Raw genomic sequence first — 23,092 nt, 5'->3', positions numbered from 1 at the left:
GTGATCAGGAACAAACAGGAATGCTTAAGAACAGTCAAATTCAAACCAAGATATGAAAGGTTAATACTGGCGGCACAAAACAGTGGGCTATGTACACATTGGTTTACAAAGTCCATTGAACATGTGGGAAAAACACACAAATGTAGGTTTTGTAAAACAGAATTGGAACCAGTTGCACACCTCATTTCTGGTTGCGACATAATGGCGTGAGGACTGTATACTGAAAGGCATAATAATGTGGCGAGACTGTTGCACTGGGGATTGTGCAAACATTAAGGTATTGAAGTGGCTGAAAAACAATGGAAACCAGAGCCACAAAGCATCACAGAAAATGAAGTCTACATCACATATGATCATCCATTGCCAACAGTTAAAAAAACAGATGCTGGAAAACTGGATATAGTGGTCCAAGAAAAGACAAAAGTAGCACTGATCATTGAACTCACCACACCCAGTGACTTCAGCATCCTGTGTACAGACAGTCATAAAATATCAGGATTTCCAAGCAGAAGAGAGCAATGTGAAAGAAAGATACCCAGATAGTTCTAATAGTAGCAGAAGCAGTATGTCTTACAATAGAGTCTATAATCATATTTAGATACGCTACCAATACATGAAACTCCGTATGAATTACAGGAGTCATTATTGGGCACGTTGTGGGTACTGCAAAGAGCACTTTTGGCTGACCGAGACAAACTATACTAATTTCATGATCTTTAATCATACTTTGACTTAGGAATGGGTCCAGTCCCATCATGGTATTAGAAACCCAAAGGATTTGGAGAAATTAGTGTGAGAAAAGTAATTTATTCACCAATGGGGCACTTGGTTGTCAGGCATGGACCAAGCAATGCATTCTACAATCTGGATGTTTCATGCTCCCATGGAAACAACAAACTAAACATGGTGCTGGAGGATCACCCTTAAACCCAGTCATTTGCCATCTTCTACAAAGGGGAAGCCTTACAGCATGAAGTTGAACCTTCTGTCCTGTTGTGGAAACCTGCAATGCCAAAAGTAACCTGTTAAGTCATACCATGAGATGTTGCTGAGCTGTCTATCTTAATATCGTTTGGGTAATTTGGGTACTGGTAATTGCTCAAGTTTAAAAAGTTTTATTTTCATTGTGTTCAGAGTTGTGGGACTGGAGGAGGGGGATGAAATCAGTGGTATTCTGGCTGGTCAAGTGCTTCCACAGCAAGGATATCCTAGGTTACTACTGCAACAGTGAGCAATCAAGATAGAACAGTTGTGGAAAATCTTACCATAACCATAGATGTCCTTCTCTTCCATGTTGCAGTACTCATGAGATTTCCTCCCCTCAAGCAACTTGTATGTCGGCTCCTATACAAAAGCTTCAAATAGGCCGTTTCAGCTGCGTGAGACATCACATGGGGCCATAAACCAGTGGCCTTAAATGTGACGTCTGCAAGCACAAACCTCAGAACTTGAAGCTCAGCAGGCAAATTAGAAGGCCCAGCAGGAGGAGATGTCAGGTGTGGGAGTCTGGGGTCCTTCTGTGGTATTGATAGGCCCAAGTTGAAAGGTGTATGAGCCTAGGACATGCTGGGATGAAAAGAAGAATGATGAGGGGGGTATTGGTGGGTGGGAAGGAATACTGCAACATGGAAGAGAAGGACATCTATGGTTATAGTAAGATTTTATGCAACTATTCTATGTCCTCCTTTTCCTATGTTGCAGAATTGTTGTGGGAGAGTACCACAGCTTAGCCGGATGAAATGGTGGCGGATGAAGGCTCTATAAAGCCATGTAGGATTGCCCTGGCAAATACTGCATGTGCTCTGGAAACCTGGTCTAACTTGTAGTGTTTGGTGAAAGTATGGATAGTGGACCATGTGGCTGCTTCCATAATGGAAGACGTGTCCAGACCTTTTAGGAAAGCCTTGGAAGTGGCCACTGCCCTGTTGGAATGGGCTTTTACTTCCACTGGGGGAATTTTTCCATGGTGGGAATAGCAAAGACAGATGGCTTTCCTGATACAACATGGGATGGGTTTGTTTGGAGGCTGCCTTGCCCAATGTTCTGGGATGGAAGGAAACAGTTGCTTGGATTTCCTACTGGATTTTGTTTTGTCCAGGTAAAATCTTAGGTTGTCTGTGTACATCCAGGGAGTGAAGTGTCCTCTCACCTTCATTGGTGGGAGAGGGAAAGAAGGTGGGAAGGTGGATAGATTAGTTTAATGACAAATCCCTGACCACCTTGGGCATGAAGGAAGGGTTAAGTTCTCAGGGTTACTCTGTCTTTATGGAATATAGTATAGGGGGCAAGCCATTAAGGCTTGTAGTTCTGAAATCCTTCTGGCTGAGGTTACAGCAACTAGAACCGTTTCCCATGTACACATCTGAAGGGTACCTGTCCCAGAAGGTATGAATTGGTGTTGGGTAAGCTTTTCCAGGATAAAGTTAAGCTTCCAGGGCAGAGGGATAGGCTTTTGTGGAGGTCTGATGATGTGTAACACCCCTTTTAGGAAGAGTTTTAGATCAATCCTGGCTAGCAAGGGAGGGTCTAGTGGCAAGCAAGCTGATATTGCAGAAAGGTGTACTTTCACTTAATAGAAAGTCCACTTTTTATTAGTTGACATACTTAAGAACTGAGGGGGGGGATCAGCAATGCAAGGGTCCCTTCCCTTAGCTACACACCATTTAATAAATGTTTCCCATTTAGCCAAGTAGGATTTTCTTATAATAGGTTTCCTGGCCTCCCTCAGGACTGAAAGCATGTCCTCAGAGTAGTGGTGTCTTAATGGGATCAAATGTTAATCACCCACAGTGTCAGGAATAATATCTGCAAGTGTGAGTGAATGACAGTTCCCTTTTCTTGTGTCAGAAGGTCCACCTTGTAGGGTAACTTGTAGTGACTGCCTTTGGCTAGATTATGAAGTAGGGGGAATGAGTGCTGCCTTGGCCAGTAGGGAGTCACTAACAAGATTTTTGGTTGGTCTCTCCTGACTTTCAGGATGACTTTCTGAATCAGTGAGACAGGAGGGGAGGCATAAAGAAACTTCCCCTTCCAGGAGATGTTGAAAGTATCTACTGTCCAGGCTAGAGGGGAGTAGGTCTTTGAGCAGAATGTCTGTAGTTGCCTGTTCTGGGGAGGTGAACAGGTCTATTTGTGGCGTGCCTACTGGTGGACAATGTCTAAAGACAGTCCTGTCCAGCATCCACTCAGGTTGTGGAGAGGATGTCCTGCTTGTAAGATCTGCTTGCTTGCTTGTATTGTGAGGGAATGTAGGTTGCCTGCAAGGACAAGTTGTGACGACAGGCTAGATCCCATATCAGCAGGGTTAGTCTGCACAGTTGATATGCTTTTGTCCCTCCCGGTTTGTTGAGGTACCATATAACAGTAGTGCTGTCTGTTACTATTTGTAAAACCTCAGGTAGAAATAGGGGAGTAAAGGTTTTTAGAGCTAAGATGAGTTGACTCCTATCACTTCCCTCACATTGTGTTTGGCTATCAAGGAAGGGTGCCAGGTTGCTTGACCCCTGTAAGATGCCATGGTGGCTCCCCACCCTGACTCTGAGGCATTTATATGCATTACCTGGGTTAGGAAGGGGTGGGCTGGAGGGAAAGCCCTGGATTTAGCTGGACTTGCTGGATCCACCAGCTGATCTCTTTCTGTAGACAGGGAAGGAGGGGGATTTCTTGCTCTAGCTGAATCTGGTGCTGGGAACATTTTTTTTTTTTTTTTTTTTTTTTAAGGTACCACTGTAGCCTGCACATATGCATTCGGCCAAGTGGGAGCATAGGTATGGTGGCTATCATTAAGCCCAGGGTGCATAGGAATTGCCTTGCAGTAATTACCTGCACCTGTAGCAGCTCCTTGAAGTGGGAGGTCATGGAGTTGACCTTGTCTTGTGGAAGAAAAGCCTTCATTTTGTCTGTTCGGATTCTGCAACCCAGGAAAATCTTGTCTTGTACTGGGTTCAAGGAAGACTTGGGAAGGTTGAGGGTGCAGATGAGTTGAAATGGTATCTTGGCAGTCTGCAAGCATTAGGATATCATCTAGACAGGGGTAAATCTGAATTCCATGTGTTTTGCAAAGGCAATGGCTGCAGCCAGGCATTTTATGAACACTCCGGGGGGCAGTCTAATAACCAAAGGGCAAAGCAGTAAATTGGAAATGAGAAGAGGGCCCAAAGAAATGCAGAGATCTTTTGGGGGAAGGTCTGATGCTTATGTGCAAGTAGGCCTCTTAGTTCCAAAGTGGCCATGAAGGCCGTGGTTGGGATGAATGGCAGCAGAATTGGTAGTAACAGCATTTTTAAGGGTGGGCACTTTTAGGTACAGATTTAAGAAGGAGAGGTCTAAGATGGGTCTCCATGGACCGTCTTTGAGGACTAAGAAGAGATGGGAGTAGAAACCTTTTCCTTCCAGTCCTGAGGGGACTGGTTCTAGGTTACCCAGCTTCAGAACATCTGTTAAAACCTGTGGAAGGAGATTCTGTTGGTTTTTGGGAGGAAAAGGGATGCCTCTTATGGGTGGTGTTACTTTCCAGGAGAGGAAGTATCCTTTTTGTATTATGGACAGTACCCATTTGTCCGAGGTGATGGTTTTCCAGAAGGGGAGGCAGTGCGAGAGGTGGACAGAGTGGTAGGGGAGCAAGGCAGTCACACATTGTTGGAACCTCCTCTGTCCTGAAAAGGCTTCCTAGGCTGAGGATGGCAGGCAACAGGTCTGGAAGTGGTAGGTCTTGCATCTCTTCTAGATCTGGAAGAGGAAGTACCAGCCTGGGCTGAGTTTTACCTCACAAAGGGTGGCTTTTTGATAGATAGTTTCTATAGTACTTGGGAATAGGGACAGCAAAAAATGTTTTGTATGCTGCAATTCTTTACTTTTTCTTGCAGATTCTTAAAAAGATCTGCAGATTGTTTCCCAAAAATGAAATTGTAGGTCTGGGGGGGGCGCGGCATTCAAGATCTCAAGTCGTCTGGGAGGTTTTGAAGTCAGTCAAGAGCATCTCCTGAGAACTGAAGCAGATGCTGCAGAGCGAGCAGAGGCTTCGGCAGCATCATAGCTGCATCTAATAGATTGTCTGGCTACTTCTGTAGCCAAAGAAAGTTTGGAGATGTCAGCTTTAGTGGAGCAGTCCAGAATAGTGGCCAGCAAGGAAGAGGCTTGACAGACCAAGTCCAGGCCATATTTAGTAATGTGCATCTGATAATTTATGGCTCAAAGCCAAAGTGGAGCAGGAGTAGACCTTCTTTCCTATCCATATATTTACTGTCTATCTGTGGGTAGGAGTGAGGGAGAGAGGATGAGTCAATTGCTTATGACAGGTGGCAATCACAGCTGGGTCTGCCAACTGAGGTTTGCTTAAGAATTTTTGTTCATCTGGCACCTTGTAAAAGCTATCTGGTCACCTGGGGGCAGGTGGCTGTAAATCAGGAGTCTTAGCTGCAGAGTAAAGGCATCTAGGTATACAGGCAAGACAGGGGGGCGGCAGAAGGGGAGGGGATTCAACTTGAAGCTCAAAATACCTCTTTTGGGTATCATACATTTGAGGTATCCCATTTGAAGTAATTTTCATTTTGGTGACAGTCTCACTAAATGTGATACTCAGGGGGTTAAATCTCCCTCTATAGATTCTTCATCAGGAGAATACTTGTGGGGTGAAGCAATTTGGGAGGTTTAAGATATGGAGTCCTCAGAGGAGGAAAAGGATGCATCATGCTCTCCCTTCCCTAACCTGAGATGTCGGGGGGGGGGGGGGGGGCTGAATCATGCCTAGGGCTGAGCAAAGGTAGAGCAGTGGAGGGTGAGGCTGAAGGACTAAGGGCCATGAAGGCCTGCATCAGGGAACAAGTGAAGGACTGCTAGTTAGGTAGGCCTTTTTTTTTTGTTTTGCTGGGGTAGACTGGGTACTCCTGGAGTCAGGTCTGATCGGAACCATGCCTGAAGGCAGGATCCTGGTCAGAAGCTCTACAGATTCTGGTTCTGCCTCGACCTAGACAGTAGTCTGGGTCTGAGTTGGCTCCAGGGGATATACTGGCCGTTGGCCGAGCAATAGCTTCCACAAAGGTAGTCGAAGTAGACTGATACAGTGGGCGTCCTTCAGCTCCTAAATCAGCAGCTAGTGGGGCGTCCGGTAATGGAGCGGCAGAAGGAGGATCTGGGAAACAGCCTTCTTATGCGGAGGTTCTGACTGCCTCTGAGGCAGGATCATCCTTGGGGCTAACCGCTTAAGTCACTGGTTTTTTAAATAAAGGTTAAGTGCAGTCAGATGGCTTCGGAGGGTCTTCAGCACAAATGACTGGCAAATGGACCAGGCAGTATGGTCATGGCCTAAGCAAAAAACACACTGATCATGGGACTCTATGGGGTATGTGGCAGCCGCATTGGCATTTATCCTTTTTTGTGGACAGACTATAAATTGCAACAAACCAAGCTTAAGCAATAACAAGATAAGAAAAAAAACAATGGGTTACTTAGCTTTTTTGAGACGTTTGATGTGAATGAGCGAACACTATGTGATGGTCCTCTGCAGCTGAAAAGTTGAGGATTGTGCATGCAGATGTCACATTTAAGGCCCCTGGTTTATGACCCTATGTGTTATGTCTCACACAGCTGAAGCTTTTGTATAGGAGCCGACATACGAGTGGCCTGAGGGCAGGAAATCACACAAGAAAACTGCAACATAGGAATAGGACGACATCCAACTTTAACTCAGAAGCCAAAGTAATCACCCACAGAGACTTCCTCTGGGGGGCTTCACATCTCCTGCATTACCTCCATGATGATCCTCAATTTGAATTTATCTAGAGGATGAGAAATCTGTCCTCTTCACCCAAATCAGGAGTAAATGCAGGACCAAGGGGACCTTAACAAGGCAACAAATACTAGTGGCATTAAGTGCATGACTGGACTATGGTCCTGCTGCCCTTGATGCCAGTGGACAAGTTAAGCAGCCAAAGATAATGGGCCTAATAATAAAAGCCAGGAAAAAATTTGTCCAGCCAGTAGCAGAGAAGATACTGCATTAGTCCAAGCTCAGCACAGATTTCAAAACCACTGATACTGCCCTGCAACAGATTACAAGTTGACAGACACTGCATGGGTTGATTTTGACAGATGGCAGAAAGGCACAGCAGAACTGTGGACAAGGGTTCACTTCCTGCCTGCAAGAGCACCCTCAGGGTACTGATGTGAGCCCCAGGGTATGATGGGAGATAAGTCTCTTGCCTTTCATGTACCATTCAGCCTCAAAAATAAGGACATAAGTGCCCTGATGCCACAAAGTTCACCTTCTGCTGCCTCTCAGCCTTGGTAATAGTGCTGTAGGACAACAGCAGGGGGAAAGGACATAACTGTGTTAAAAAAACAAAAATGCTGATGCTAAAGTGTGGACAGCCAAACTGCCCTTACAGGTGTAAACAGAGTCTTTTCCAGCAATGCCAATGGGCAGCAAATGTAAAGTCCTTGCAGAGGTTGCAGTCTACCAAACGCAAGAAAGACTCCCTTACTGTCAAGAGGCAGAATTTCCCATCCTCTTGAAAAGTTATAGTGAGGGGCTCGGTCTTATGTAGATCAGGACCTTGTTCCATAGCAAGGGAAGTCTTTGCAAAGGGTATCTATCCCTCCAGCATGTTCTATTCATTGTTGACTGAGTTTTATATCCCTAGAGCAGGGGGCTGCAACCTGTGGCTCTGGAGCCACATGTGGCTCTTCCATCCCTCTTCAGTTGTTCCCTGTAACTTTGAAAAATAATGGCCACTCTACTGCACAAGACACACACACACATATACCAAGAGTGATTGAGAGATGGACTTTAATATTGCTCTTATAAACTTGCTAGAATAACATGATTTCTGTTGCCATGCATTCCACACACAGAGTGATTGAGCAATCCCCTGGCAGCAGCATCATCTTCTGAAAGGTTTCCATATCTCTCAGTCTTACCACAAGAAATCCGAACAGAGCCACAAATAAAGGGAAATAAAGGGGAACAAAGGAACAAAAATAGGGACGGACTTTAAATATTTCTCTTATAAATTTGCGAGAGTAACATGGTTTTTGTTAACATGCATTTTATACACACACAGTTACTTCTCAAATGTGCAGATTTTCACAGAATGTCCTGATTTTTGCCTCATAGTTTTTGTCTTTCTCATAAAACTGTGGTTTTCTGGCAAATCATTGAGGGCTGAAGTCAGAAAAATAGACATTTGAGTTTCAGACTTCATACCCTTCATAAAATTCATGCTAATGCAAACTCTGTTATTCTATCAACTTTCTAAATTTGTAAGAGCAATATTTAAAAAGTGTCCCTATTTTTGTGCCTTTGCACCCCAATATTTATGGCTTTGTCCAGATTTCTTGTTCTAAGAGGTCAAGAGATATGACAGACATACAGCGATTGAGAAATCCCAACAAAGGAAGAAAAATAGGGACAGATTTTAAATATTACTCAAACTTAGTTCTTTTATATTTAGTATAACTATTTATTCAACTTTATACTCTATTACCTTCATTTTAGGGGTCAGATAGGTTTTGTGGCTCCTGAAGTATTTTATTTGGTGGGAGAGGGCCCCAAAATGGCTCTTTTGATAGTGAAGGTTGCAGACGCCTGCCCTAGAGCATGTAGTTCGAGTGCATTTGGTTTTGCTAAGATGGAGCATGTTCAACAGTTCTGGGTTGGACATGGCTCTTTATGTTAGACAGGAGATCGGCTCTGAGAAGGCGGTATGCAACAGAGAAAAGCTTTAGTTTTTTCAATCGTGTTGCATAGGGCAACTGCTTGAGGCCAGTAATCCTCTTAGTGAGGTACCTCTGTGGGCTCTCCAGCTGCTGGAGATGCCTAGCCAGGTACATTCCAATTGGTGCATTGTACTCAATAATGGGTCTTATGAGTGAAGAGTAGAGGGGCACCACTACATCCTCAGATCTTGATGCAAACCCTTTCGTGATCAGATGGGTCACATAAAAGGATTTTCTAACCACCTTGGCAACTTGGGTCCCTAGATCCCTTATTACTACTGCAGATTTCAGGGGGTTACCTCCTATGTGGTAGTTCACGGATACTCAGTTTTTTCCAAAGGCGATTACTACGCATTTTTTAGCATTTAGCTTGAGACCTTTGCTTTGACACCATGCATCAGTCTCATTAAGGCCCTTCTGGAGGATATCCATGTTGGCCTGAGACTATTATAGCACTCAGCTTGCAGTCATCCGAAAACTTGGTCAGCCACAGCCCTTCAGTGCTTGCCTGTACTTCTGAGAAGTATATGCCAAACAGAAGGGGCCCCAGGACAGAGCCCTGAGGCACACCGCTCATTACTGGTCTGGATTCAGACATAGATCCCGCCACTCTTACTTTGTGGGATCTGTCTGAGAGCCAGTTTGCGATCCATCTTGTGATGTAAGGGTTTATGCCCAGGTTGGTGAGTTTATCAATAATACCCGAATGGGGAATGGTGTCAAATGCTTTAGCAAGGTCAAGGTAAGCCATGTGTACCTCCTTTCCCTGAACTATAGCATGAGTAACTGTCTCAAAGTCGTCCACCAGGTTCAGGAGGCATGATCTGACCATGATGAAGCCGAACTGTGTGGGGTCAAGTGTTTGGAGATTCCCAATCTCTCCATTTATGAGTTGCACAATGATTTGCTCCATTGGCTTACAGATCAGACTGGTCAGGCTTATTGGTCGGTAGTTCCCAGGGTCAGTTGTGGGGACACCCTTGTGCAGTGGAACCACCGTTGCTGTGCACCATTCTATGGGCACATCCTGTCGAGAGGCTGAGAATGAGCAGGGTATTCAGATGCGGGGTTAATTCATTTTGGAGCTTGCGTATGACACAGCCCGGGACACCATCTGGTCCCATGGAGGCAGAGTTTTGAGCTTTAGATAGAGCCTTATTAACCAATGCATCAGTAATAATTGGGAGTTACACAATCCCCTGGAATAGTAATAGGCCCTTGTAGGTGGTAGGAGGAGAAATTTGCACTAAACCTGTCAGCCAAGATGTTGGCAATGTCAGTGGGGTCAGTGGATTTTGTTCCATTTCGTACTAGCTCAGAACAGACCTGAGCATTGCCATTTAGGTTTTTGACATAACCATATAAGGCCTTATGGTTATCCTTGGCAACTTTTTCAAAATTGGCTTTAGTAGACTTGAGAGCCCTTAATTTCTTACTAAAGCTGATCAGGGAAGATTTTTCTACTTGAGATTTGGCCTTTTTTGTATAAGTCTCCTCCTTTTATTGTATAGCTTGCTTATGGCCAGGGTCCAACAGACTGGTTTCTTCTTGCTTGAGGAAGGAGTCTTGGTTTTATTTGGGATAGCACGGTCCATGCAATCCTGAAGATGTATATAAAGTGCCTTGGTGTAGGATTCTGCATCCTGGATATCATTATCCTTCTGTAAGGGAATAGTGAAGCTATCCACTTCGGATGCAAGTAGTTTGAAGTTTGCTTTGGAAAGCTTTTTACGAGTTAGAACTTTGGTAGTTCACCCAGTCTATATCAGGGTAGCTGAAATCACCCAAAATTATGGTATTGGGTAGGACCTTTATATTTTCCAATGCCTCAAGGAATGCTGAGTGAGCATCTTGGGACATGGTGGGTGATCTATAACAGGCTACGGACTTGAAATGTGGTTTTGCCTGCTGATAGCTATGCATGGATGATCCCTCTGGGGTATCATGCTACGCCACTGAACTGGAGATGTGGGTATCCTTGATGAATATGGATACACCTCCACCCTTTGTACTGTGATCCGGTAACTGAGGCCGGAAGGCATGATCTGAATTGTAACCTAGTAGTGCTGGGGTGCTCTCTGGAGCCTTGAACGAGGTTTCAGTCATTGCACAAACATCGATTTTCTCCATACTGAGGAGTGCCTCGAGTGCGTGCATTTTGAGGTCGAGACTTCTGGCGTTGAGTAGCATTACCCTTAGTTTTTGGTTACCTGTGCTGGTTACAGTGGTTGGTTTGTCCTTTGAGCCTTACCTAAAAAAGGCACTATGGGGACGGCAAGAGCCTTGGCCAGTATTCTAAAGCCTAGGGGACAGGTGCAAACCATCTCTGGCAAAACAGCGAGGCTGGTCTATCATGTCATCCCAGGCAGACAGACACTGGATCCCCTTAGAATGACACCAGAACCTTAGCCAATTGTTGAAATTGATCATTTTGTCTTTGTATTGTGGTATTATTCCAGGTGAAGGTAGTAGGTCAGGGTCATACCAGCTTGGGCTACATGATCAGAGAGCTCCTCAATGTCTCTTTTCATGTAGTCTAGGGAGGTACGTCTTGGATCATTCACACCAACATGTACAATGACAGCGTCATACTTGTACTTGTTCTGGAGTGACCCAAGTGCCTGTGTTATGTGGTGGATCCTAGCACCCGCCAGACAACTGACAGTAACCTTCTCTTTGTTCAGCCTGGTGAGTGGAACATCTGTGTGCCTTACTAGTGTCTCCTTTTACTAGCGTGTTGCGTATGGTGTTTTGCCTTAGGGGCTGTCGTGAGACACACTGCTGAGGTGAATTGTGTGTTTTCTGGCTTGTGTTTGGAGGTGCAGGTTGCTTGCTTATCTGCTTTGGAGGGCACTGTTTCTTTTTCAGATTGGTACCTAGTGCCTCCGAATATGTTTTTGTGTATTTACGCGTATGTTTTGCCGGTGCTTGTTTTGTAGATTCATGTGTGACAGGTGGTGTGATGCAAGTGTGTCCCTTATCCTCTTCACTGTCTGATACAGTCATGGGTTGAGAGCACTTAGCCTCCAGTCTGGCTGTGTATTTGCATCTCTCACAAATGTTTGTGTCTAGAGGTATGAGGAGAGGGTTCTCTATATACACGAGGCAGTTGTGACATTGCCTCAGGATGCCCAATTCCACCAGATGAACTGGAGAATACACCTGAAGCTGACCTCTGGACATGCTTGGAAAAGTAAACTTTACTTGTCTTGCGCACAATCGAGGGTCTTATGCTGTATTATAATAGCGCTGTCCAGGAGATTTGGACAAGTGCTGATTTGGGTTATGCAAGTGCTGCAATAAGAGAAGTTGATCTGAAGCACTTGAGTTAACTTGCCTAGTTCTAAGGGAAAATTTGCAGCGCAGACTTTGCAGTGCCAGGAATAGTATACCCCAGCTGCCCGACGCTGCTGTGTGTGCAAGACCGCGCAAAAAAGAGAGCTGCAGGGTTTTAAGAGAGAGATCAAGGAGTTTAGAATTGACCCAAAATGGCCAATAAAACTACAGTTTCTAGGCAATAACCACTCCTACAGGAACAGGCAGGCTTGCTCAGTGTTAACCACTGCCACTGGTGAACAGAGACCCCCCCCCCCTTTAGCCCAAGTAAGCACTGGCCTCCAAGAAACTTACAAACAGTTCAGAACAGCAACTCTGTAACTGAACTTTTTTTAAAAAAATAGAAAGTGGGAAAATAGCAAGATTTTTTGTTTTTGTTTAAGGATAGCAGAGACGCACAAGTAGCAAACTAGTCAGAACAGTGCAATAAATGACCCCCAACATGTGTGTGCTAGGTCAGAGGCAGGTAAAATGCAATTGTAAGAAAAAACTATTTTAAATTAAGTGCAACAGAAAAAATGCAATAAACAGGCTCTAGGTATGTTCTAAATACTGTTTCCAACACAAATATCAACTTTTGCAATCAAGAAAACGCTGAAAAGTAGGCGGCAATGCAGTTTTTCTAAGAAATAAATCAGAAGAAAATACTTAAAATCTCAAAAGTGGCTCCTTTCTTCTCTCAGCGTTTTCTCCTCTTGGTAGGTGCTTCAGTAACAACTATCAAGCCTGGAAATTACTCATACAAGCTTAAAAAGTTGCTGGAGTAACAAAATTTGTTTCAACATACATTTTCTGAAGGATTTGAAGTTAAAAACTCAAATGTACATCACTTAGTGATTGCAATACTCTAATCGCACAGAGTTTCCAGAAAACCACAAATTTCATGTAGAACAGACCAAAAATGAGTAAAAAAAATATGGACATTCTGCAAAATCTGGACAGTTGAGAGCTATGAAGCAATGTCTACATGGTACATTATGGGATGGAGGAGTGCTGCTTACTGGTGGTCCTAACATTTGCAGCCTTAATCTCACAGGTTATTGGAATCTCATCCATCTGACAATACTCAAACTGAAATAATCCTGTCTTAAGTGGGGAAATCCTTTTTCAACACAAGACATGAGGGAGGAGAGAGGAAATGGGACAGAAAGGTGTACAATCCAGTGCTAGTCAGGGAATTTACCTCTAACTCGTTATCTTCCCCTCAGACTCTGCCACCTCCCCAGGCAAGTTTCTTCATGACTTCACCTCCTCAGGCTTGCTGCTTTGGTGCCAAGTAATTAAACAAGTTTGGCTTCTTTTGTTTTTTACTTTTTAACCTCACCTGCCTGAATGACAAATTATTTACAAAAGGTTTGCTGCTTGACAGTATTTCCGTCTTACTTTGGGAAAGCTGTCTGAAACAACTGCTCATGTAATTTTCTGGAATTTTCTTAAAATACCTTGGGAAAGAAAAATGGATCTTTATTCAAAGGAAATCTGAAATTTGAAAAAACACAACCCTTTAGCATTCCCCTCATGCAAGCTGTAATGGTAACCAAACATGCCTTTTGATTACTTTGCCTACTTGGCACCCAGCTAAAAACAGCATCATCACAAACATAACTTATGGTCCCCCACTTCAGCTACACTGTGGGTCCAATCTGATTAATTTTTCCAACATCGCTTTATCTAACCTCTGCAGCTTTCCCCTTGTCCTGCTAGAAGATACTACACTGACATTGGACAGCATACACATAGCTACTGCTAGCACTGAATGACAATGTAAAAATGTAAAACTTTCAAAAAACAAACCACAAATCTTTCATTGTTGAAAAGTGTACTCGACTAGGAACCAGCTTAGAATTCCTAGTATCTTCAACCAACTGCAGCAGGGCTCAGCACACACATCTGATGTTGCTGGTTGCTACAGAGTGGTAGGTATTTAAAACACCTTGAACTGCGAATCTGCCTAGCTTCTTCACAGCCTGTGTCTAGGATTTTGGCTCCAAAGACATTACTGCAAAAGCACCCACAAAAGCCTAAAAATATGTGGAAGCTACTTTTTGGAGCACCATATGAAGAGCTTTCTCTACTCAGATTTAAAATTTTGATTGAAGCAGTATCCCTCAAAACTGTGAAGGAGAATCAGTTTACCTTTAAATGTGCGTATTGTACAAGGGTGGACAGCGCTTTTCCAAAAGGCAGTCTGCAAAGTTTGCAAATTACGAATAGAAAAAGGTTTGAATGTGCAATGAGTGAATGCACAGTGAGATTCACTCATTGCACATTCGACATTCTGGGGCGGATTGGACTATAGTGGGGATCGGGAAATGGTTCCTTTCCTCATTGTAGTGCGATCTCGGAGTTAGAATAATAAAGTAGGGGGCGCAGGTGCAGGGGGACTTGCCCCCCTGCTTTACACTTTTTTTGTTTGACGTTCATGTTCAAAAAACAGCGAATACGCTTTTCGATTTGCTATTTTTCGAACATGGACTGTCTACGTTTTTACTTTTGTGGTTTCGAGTCGCTCATATTTAAGTTTATGAAGGTAAACCTGGAGAAACACCATCTAAAGTTAAGGTGTTTACCTTACAGACACAAGGTGCAGGATTTGATTCTCACATGGGGTAACTGGCTAGGCTTAAAATGGCCTGAGAAGGCAGGTAGCCTGGTACTAACTATGAACAAACCTATGAACCAACCAGTTTATAACCCAAGAAATTTGGAATGGGTACCATGTCCTTCACTTAGGAGGGAGAAGTGCCTTTGAATTCAATTATAGAGACATCTAGGTAACTAATATGCTGCCACATTCTGCAAATATTGGGTAATCAGACAGCTAGGGCAGGAAAGGTCACTGCCCGTCTTCAGGTACTAACCACTGTTCAAATAAAAAATTCCCTCCACTAAGGGGAGGAGTCTCCAGTATCTTTTCAAACGTAAGTTGTCTGCATTTCTAACATGAAAGGGATATCTAGACTCCTGTAACTTGGGGGAAAACATGGAAACATTGAGACATCCATTAGATTGGAAACCAATGTTGGGCGTACAAATCTTTTACTCTCTGCTTGAAGTCTGCACAGCAGTGAAATATTTAGTCCTGTCTGCCCTCAAAGAGGTCATGGCAAAATGGGATCTAGCAGAAGCTGCAGAAGGACAAGGTGGGATCGAACAACAACTGCACAAGAGATGGGGTCACACAGAGCAAAAGCACACCACAAATGACCACCGTCAATCTTTGAAGTAAAAAAAAAAAAAAAGACTAATGTTCTACATATGCAAATTATTTAATTTGTTAGCTGCTCTAACTTGAAGCATTTACTCAATGGGAGTTTTGGATGCACAGTCTCAAAGAAGAGAGCCTGCTGCTCATCTCCAAAGCTAAGGACACAGTACATCGAAAGCTTTAGGTGGAATCTGCCTTCTACAATTAAACTTCACTTTCTAGGGACAGTGCGGATCTCGAGTGTTGAGCCATAATTTCAGTCATTACCTATATCAATCTGAAAACTTCCTACATAATCCAGTTAACCATATCCAAAGATTTAGTAGAAAAAATTCCCCTAACTGGGTATTTATCTGAAAGCCACATGAGAGACTGAACAGATCAACTCTTGCAAATCAATCTGAAAAATGTGAGCTACTCTTACAAGTTATGTAGCAGAATGATGTCTTGAACTAAGGGGAGACTCCATCTCAGTGGGAAAATCCACAAAAGCTTTGGGAATTAGACTGTCAGTTTATTCCAACAGATAATTGCTCATACTACAGAAAACTGACCCCTGTAATGGCCAATGGCCCATCTTCAGTATACAAACTTTTACTGTTAAAATTTTCCCCTGCTGAAAGGTAACATTTCGTACAACTCCTTCCTCAGCATCTCCTGCACAGATTTATCATGGTACAGATAAGCCATCTGATAAATAGCTTTTACACACATGCATACTTCCTCCTCACCCCACACAAAATAACCACTCTGACTTGGTACAACCAGTACAAAGTTTCACTCAGCTCAACTGAAAAATTGTGGAAACAGAACGCATTTCCACTTTTATCAAATGCATCATATATTGAAAGACTAACCAGTCAAACATTCGAAATAGTGAATGCTTTCATGCTGGCAAAAGCAACAGAACAATCAAATGATAGCAGTCTGCTGGCAATATCTTGTGCGAAACTTGGATACAGAAGGGATTGGAAATAGGCCCTGTCTACTGTTGCAGAAATCTCAGATTTGTTTAACTTAAGTAGCAGGGGGTGTGTAGAAGTGAAGATACCATCCATGTTAGTAAAGGGCGTTACCCCCTGCAAAATTTTCAGATATTGCCTTTTGATCTTTCAGGTATCCCATACACACTTGTGTATATAAGTATTTGTGTGTGTGCATATAAAGACATGTACATTTGTATAAACACAATTTTGTAAATTTACACACATGTACACAGGTCTACTTTCATTGAAAGTTCATTTCACTGAAATTGAATTCATCCTGACCAAATCACTGAAAGCTCAAATTACTGAAAACTCATTTCACCGAATCTCATTTCACAGTATATGCCCTTTTGCCCATTGTAGTGCAATCCTGGAGTTTGTATATATAGTTAGGGGTGGTGTGGCTGGCACAGCTTCCCCACATTGGGGGGTGTGGGGGGCATAGTCCCCCAACTAGCTTGGTTTTATATTACATTTTACCAAAAGCTTCAAAACAATACATTTTAAGCCACAGACATGCATACTTAAAGTACCAATGAGTAACTCTTTCCAGAAGACAATATATGCCAAAAAACATACCAAACTCAAGTGGGGGGCTGTGCCCCCCTACACCTCCCCTTAACTACATATACAAATGCCAGGATCGCACTACAGTGGGGAAAAGGGCATATACCTTTTACTTGCCTTACAATACTCTACACAGTGCCAATACTTCACTTCCGTGAAATGCGATTTGATGAAATGAGTTTTCAGTAATTTGAGCTTTCAGTGATTTGGTCAGGGTGAATTCAAATTCAGTGAAATGAGCTTTCTATGAAACAAAGTAGACCCATACACACATACTGACAAGCCAATATGATGTCTTGCTGCTTTCACGCATGCTACCTCCCGTAGCCACCCCCCCAAAAAAAACTATGTACACCTCAAACACTGAACAAAAATAATGTTCACAATGTTTTTAATGGCTTTCCATAATGCACCACATTTTAATTGTAACCAAATAAAAAATGTGGCTTATCTGAAGTTTAACTGAAAGGATCCCTTGCTTTTATCTAGTCTGATTCTCCCCAGCTTCCATTGAGTACATCTGGGATACACTTTTCTTTCTTGCAGGAGCAAAAACAGCATTTGCTGCACATTTTCAATCCCCAGCCTCCCACACCTCCACAAATGATACAAAAAAACCATAGGCAGTGTGTATGATTAAATCTGTGATCAAAGTTTTGTTGCTTTTTACTTTATACCACCCTTTAAAAGAAAACTATTATAAAAATGCAAGCATCTGGCTCCTTATGGCAGTCTCACTTAATGTTGACTGATTACCAGTAAGCAATGGACCTGACACTGGTTACACTGAAGCAAATGCTAGTGCCAAGTCTAGCACTAAAGCTGCACATTAGCAAGCCATGGTCTGTCACCATGAAGAAGATGGATGGAAGCAATAATGCAATCTATTAAGTACCACAAGAGCTGTAGCTGGCTCATTTAGAGCCTGGTGCTGCTCCCCAACCTGGTAGCCCTCAATTCTACCTTCTAGAGTATTTAAAAAAAGAAATAAAGTCTTTTATAATCCGGTACACCCTCCTTCTCTCAAGGAATAGAGCCAGGCCCTAATGGCCTACTGCAATGCCTGCTCTTGCTTTTACACATGGAGCCAAAAAGTGCACCTTAGGAGGCTTCCCCCTTTGCCCCATTCTAAGTACACTTTTGAGTAATGTGGAATATCACCTCTGGGTTACCAATTTATGCAGATTTTATAGTTTCTTTGATGGAATTACTTCTGTAATACTTTAAAGGCTATAAAGTTAAAATGCCTTGGTGTAATTAAAAAAACAAATACAAGAAAAAATATTGGCACTTGACAGTCTAAACCCATGACTGGATGCTGTAAAGTATAACAAAGACTAAGGACTCCTATTAATACAGTTAAATCATATAACAAGCATTTAAAAATGTACAACTCTTGTATACTTCAGTATCTTGTCCATGTCAAACTGCATTCTTGAAAGATATTTGTCTCTGTAGAAACATCACAAACAGAAGTAAAAATGCTTAATACCTATCAAAGGAAGCCATTCTGAACCAAGTGGATTTTTCCTACATTTACTTATGGCAGTCAATAAAACAGAAGAGCCCTACGGTAATTCACAACAGCAGCTTACCTGCTTCAGGGGTACCAGAGGTTCTGTGCTGTATGAAGATGGGGGTGCTTTCAAGACTTTGTTTAATAGCATAAACACTAATGTTGTACAGCACTCCAGGTTTCAGGTCACTAAGAGTCACTGATGATGAGGAGTCAGGCAAACTTAGTTCTGTGCGACTGCCTTCTGCAGAAGGACCATATTCAACACGATACCCTGATTTAAGAGAGAGAACCATTACTGCTAAAAATAAGAAAACAAATATAATTTCTGTTTCTGGGTTTAGAACATTAGTAAAAATGCAAATATGTTTACTGCAGTCCTGTACTCACTCACCTGTTGTGAAGCAGCACGAATCTTGGGTAACCTGTTTCCAAGGAGGAGTATTATACAGCTTTAAGGAGCTTATGACACTATCCTTAACTTAAAGGTGTAATGGTGAAAAGTGAAGTTCCAAAGCATGCCTAGTCAAGCTCCTGGAAGTTGTACACTGACAGTGGTATGGCTCAACATACTTCAAATTGAACCACAAACGCTTTAAACTGAAGTTTACAGTAGAAAACAAGAGCTGACTCATCTGGCAACTTACTATTAAAATCTACCTACACAAGCATTTCAGCCGGTTTGTCTGCTTAAGGCCACATATGCAGTAGACAGCTTTCTACACTGATAGTAAATTAAGGTTACTGTGACACAAATGAAGTCCTCCATGTCTGCTCGAGTAATGAATTATGGTCAACATCACAAGCAATATAGAAGACAGTTCCCTGTGAACAGGGCTAACACTGGGAGTTCATAACAACTTCCATGATAGTCTCTCTGATTTAATAGGAAGGACAAGCGAAACAGGCTACACTTTGTTTTACTAACTGGAATATGATGCACTAACCACAGACAAGTGTTAACATTTCTAAACTGAAATTATAGCCCCAAAAATATGCAGCTGAAGTCACTGCAAGAATATACTGGCAGATTTCATATGGGTGGCACAAAATTAATACTATTTGCCCCATTCAGCAAAAACAGAAGTGTAATCTGTGAGCATGGCAGATGCTCCTTTCAGAAAAGAGTACATCAGAAATACACAATTCTGGTACGGACACCAGGAAAACTTTTTCCAGATTTTCCTATACATTTTTTTTAATAGAAAATCCTCCCTATCAGACTATAAGGCTTAAATCAAAAAAATTATTATAAACCTCTGAAAACAAATGCAGGCAAAGTAGTCTTAAAATTTTAACCTCAAATATCAACCAGGTAGAATTATTTATTTTATTTATTTTACATTTGTTGACCGGACTAGTCCAGCTGGATAATTTCCATTTTCAGTGGAGGCCCGGGGATAAAAGCTCCACAATTAAAACAAGGTTAAACATTTAAGCAACAATGCATACATTTTAGTGTAGTAGAAAATACAGAGAAAAAAAAACAGGTAAAAAACAAATAGCCCAAGCTATATATTCATATTTTTTTTTTTTTTAGAACAGTACAGTAATTTAGTCATTTGAAATAGCAGGGAAAGATAGTGATTTTTACATAGGGAGGTATGGCTGAAGAGCGAAGAAGTCATTTAGTCTGGATTGGTACAGGAGCAGAGCCAGAAGTTGTTAAGATGTAATAGAAGTTGTTTTTTGAAAAGTTGAAAGGAGTCTAGTGAGGTAATGTGTGCGGGGAGGTTATTCCATATTTTCCCTATGGAGTTTGAAAATAGACAGTTACCTGCTGAATTTGTAATTCTAGTTGTGGTGACTTGTATCTTTTCGGCAGATTGCAACTGTTTCAAGTTTTTGTAGGGAGTAAGGAGGTTACTGAGAGCTGGTGTTTTTGTTGGTTGATAAAGAATGTTATGTGTAATTAAGAGTTGTTGATAGATAAGCTTGTTAGGTAGTTCTAACCATTGTAATTGTTTTAAGTTATTACAGTGGTGAGTTCTGTACTGGGATGCTGTGGCAAAACGGGCTATATTATGATAGGATGTAGTTAGTTTTTTCAGGTTACCTTTAGAGAGATTGGTGTAAATAGAGGAAGCATACAGTAGGGTGGAGATAAGATGTGATTGAGCTAAGGTGGTCCGTGCTTCTGGAGTAAGGAAGGGTTTTATTCTGTACAGTGAACCTATCTTTTTATTTACTGCTTTTATAGTGTTATTGATATGACAATCATAGTTAAGATTATTATCAATAGTAACACCAAGCAGTTTGGTAGTAGAGTCTGGGGAGATAAGAGAATTGTCAGCTGCAGTAATAGTAAAATTTAGTTGAGGAGATTTGTGGGTAGGTGAGAATAGTAATAGTTTTGTTTTCTTGGAGTTGAGGAGACATCTTTTTGAGAACCATTGTTCAACGGTTGAAAAGGTAGATTGTGTGAGTGACTGGAGTTCAGATTGGGTGGGAGCTGTACAGATGATGGTAGAATCATCTGCATATTGTATGCAGGTAGTGTTATGGATAGATGATTGAAGATCATTAATAAAGATAGAGAATAAGAGTGGGCCTAATATTGATCCTTGAGGTACTCCTAAGGAGATAGGTAGTAGAGTAGATAGAGAATTTTTCCAGAGTACTGCTTGTTGTCGGTTTTCAAGGTAGGATGAGAACCACGTTAAGGAGGAAAAATCCAAGGCAAGTGAGTTTAGTATGTGTAGGAGAAGTTTATGGTTGACCATGTCGAAGGCTTTTGACAGGTCTAGGAAAAGAGAAGCAGTTAGTTTGTTATTGTTACGGTTACAGTTTATTGTGTTAGTAAAGGAAAGTAGTGCAGTGGTCGTACTATGTGAGGGTCTAAATCTATGTTGAGTGTTTGCTAGTAGGTTATTTTGAAGGAGATGGTTAAGTAGTTGTTTGTGTATACATTTTTCCATGATTTTAGCTAGTGGAGATAATAGTGCTATTCGGCGGTAGTTAGAGAGGTCAGTGGATTTGCCTCCTTTATGTAAGGGTATGATGTGTGATATCTTCCAGATTGCTGGAAAATCACTTTCTTTTATGGATCTGTTTATTAGGATCGAAACAGGGTAGGCTATAGATTTTGCTGCTACCTGAAGGAATTCAGCAGGAAGCTTATCTGCTGAGGGGGTAGTGGGTTTAAGTTTTTGTAAGAGAGATTGTATGTAGGAGGTGGGTATGGGTTGAAGTTGAAGGGAAGGAATGACGTTGTTGGTGTTACTTAAGATCAGTTGGGAAGCATCAGGGCATAAATGGCTTGCTAGTGTTTGTATGGAAGTAGTAAAGAAGCTATTGAAGTTATTGGCTATTAAAGAGGGATTATCAGGGTCTAGATTCTGTGGGTTAGGTGTTACTATTTTACCTGGGGTAAGTAGATGATTGATAGTAGACCAGAACCTTTTTGGTTCTTTTTGTGGATTGCTGAAGTTCTACATAGTAGTTCTTTTGTCTGAAATAATAGCATTTTTGGTTTTGTTTCTCAGCTCTCTAAAGGTTTGATAGTCTGTTGGGTTTCTAGAGGAGCGCCATTTCTTCCAAGATTTATTTTTAAGCCTGATCTTTTGTTTAGTATTAGAGGTAAGCCAGGGTGCTGTTCTGGTCTTTATTCTAATGGTACGACTTGGGGCATGGTGGTTTAGGATTGTAAGGAATGCTGAGTAGAAATATTCTATGGCTTTGTTGAGAGAGAGGTGCTTTAGAGGGGTCCAATTGTATTGTGAGAGTTCTGATTGAAATCTTTGGGGATTAAATTGTTTCTTTGAATATAGTGTTCTATGTGAGGTAGGTAAGTTTTGATGAGTTTTAGCTCTAATGACATATGTGAGGGAGTGATCGCTAAGGTCATCAGGAAGGATGCCAGTTTTGTAGCTTTGTGAGGGGGAGTTTGTAAGAACCCAGTCTAAGGTGGTTTCTTTTTTGCTTGTTTTATTTATTCTAGTGGCACTATCAATTAGTTGTTTGAAACCAATAAGGTTTAAATGGGAAGTAGGGTTAGCATTGTTACAAGATTTCCAGTCAATGTTAAAGTCTCCAAGAAGTAGTGTTTCTTGGGGGAGGTAATTTGAGAGTTGTTCAAGAAGTTGTTCTAATGTGGGGATATTATTTCCTGGAGGCAGATAAGCACAAATGATGTTTATTGATTTAGTAGTATTAATTTGAACTCTAGAGCAGATTATTTCGACATTATTGTTTTGGGTAAGAGCAAGGTCAAGAAGAGTAAGCATCAGGTTAGATTTATATAGGATAGCTACTCCACCTCCTTTCTTGGAGGTGCGATTAAGTCTAACAATGTTATATCCAGGTGGGGTAATTTCAATATCTTTAATAGATGGTTTTAGCCAGGTTTCTGATAAGCATAGAATGTCAAAGTTGTGTACTTCTAGTAGGGCGTGTATTTGACTAACTTTATTACAGATACTGTGTACATTTAGGTGGGCCAAGGATAGTATGTTTGTAGTTGTAGTTGATGGAGGAAGGAGAGCTTTTACATGGTGACTGTGTGTTTCAGTAGTTGTAGGTTGAGGGCCTGGATTGGGGTGTATGTCACCGTCCTGAAGTAGATGGAGTAGTAGACCATAGTTTTTGGATATGTGTTTTAGAGATGTGTCAAATACTTTCTTTGATTTAGTTTTTAGTAGTTTACAATGAAATAGTGTATGGTATTTGGGAAGTAGATATATGGTTTGTGATGAGGTAGGTAAATAGGATGAAGGTAGGTATGTTGTAGGTGTACTAGTATGTTTTGAGGGAAGTGAGAGAAAT

At 41.9% G+C, this 23,092-nt stretch overlaps 1 protein-coding gene across 1 annotated transcript in view; it reads right to left on the bottom strand.

Moving 5' to 3' along the window:
* FN1 (fibronectin 1) overlaps window positions 1-23,092 on the bottom strand; it is a gene marked incomplete in the record, with an annotated part of 4,425,379 nt that overhangs the window by 2,488,921 nt on the left and 1,913,366 nt on the right. Inside the window, 1 exon segment of the mRNA XM_044060668.1 lies at window positions 18,408-18,602. Within this exon segment, the coding sequence (XP_043916603.1) occupies window positions 18,408-18,602 (195 nt within the window).

The sequence above is a fragment of the Protopterus annectens genome, chromosome 2.part0 (genome assembly GCF_019279795.1).
Source record: "Protopterus annectens isolate FY-2018-M chromosome 2.part0, PAN1.0, whole genome shotgun sequence".
NCBI lineage: Eukaryota > Metazoa > Chordata > Ceratodontiformes > Protopteridae > Protopterus > Protopterus annectens.
Note: the sequence above shows the minus strand (reverse complement) of the source record. Positions and strands in the feature narration are given on the sequence as shown.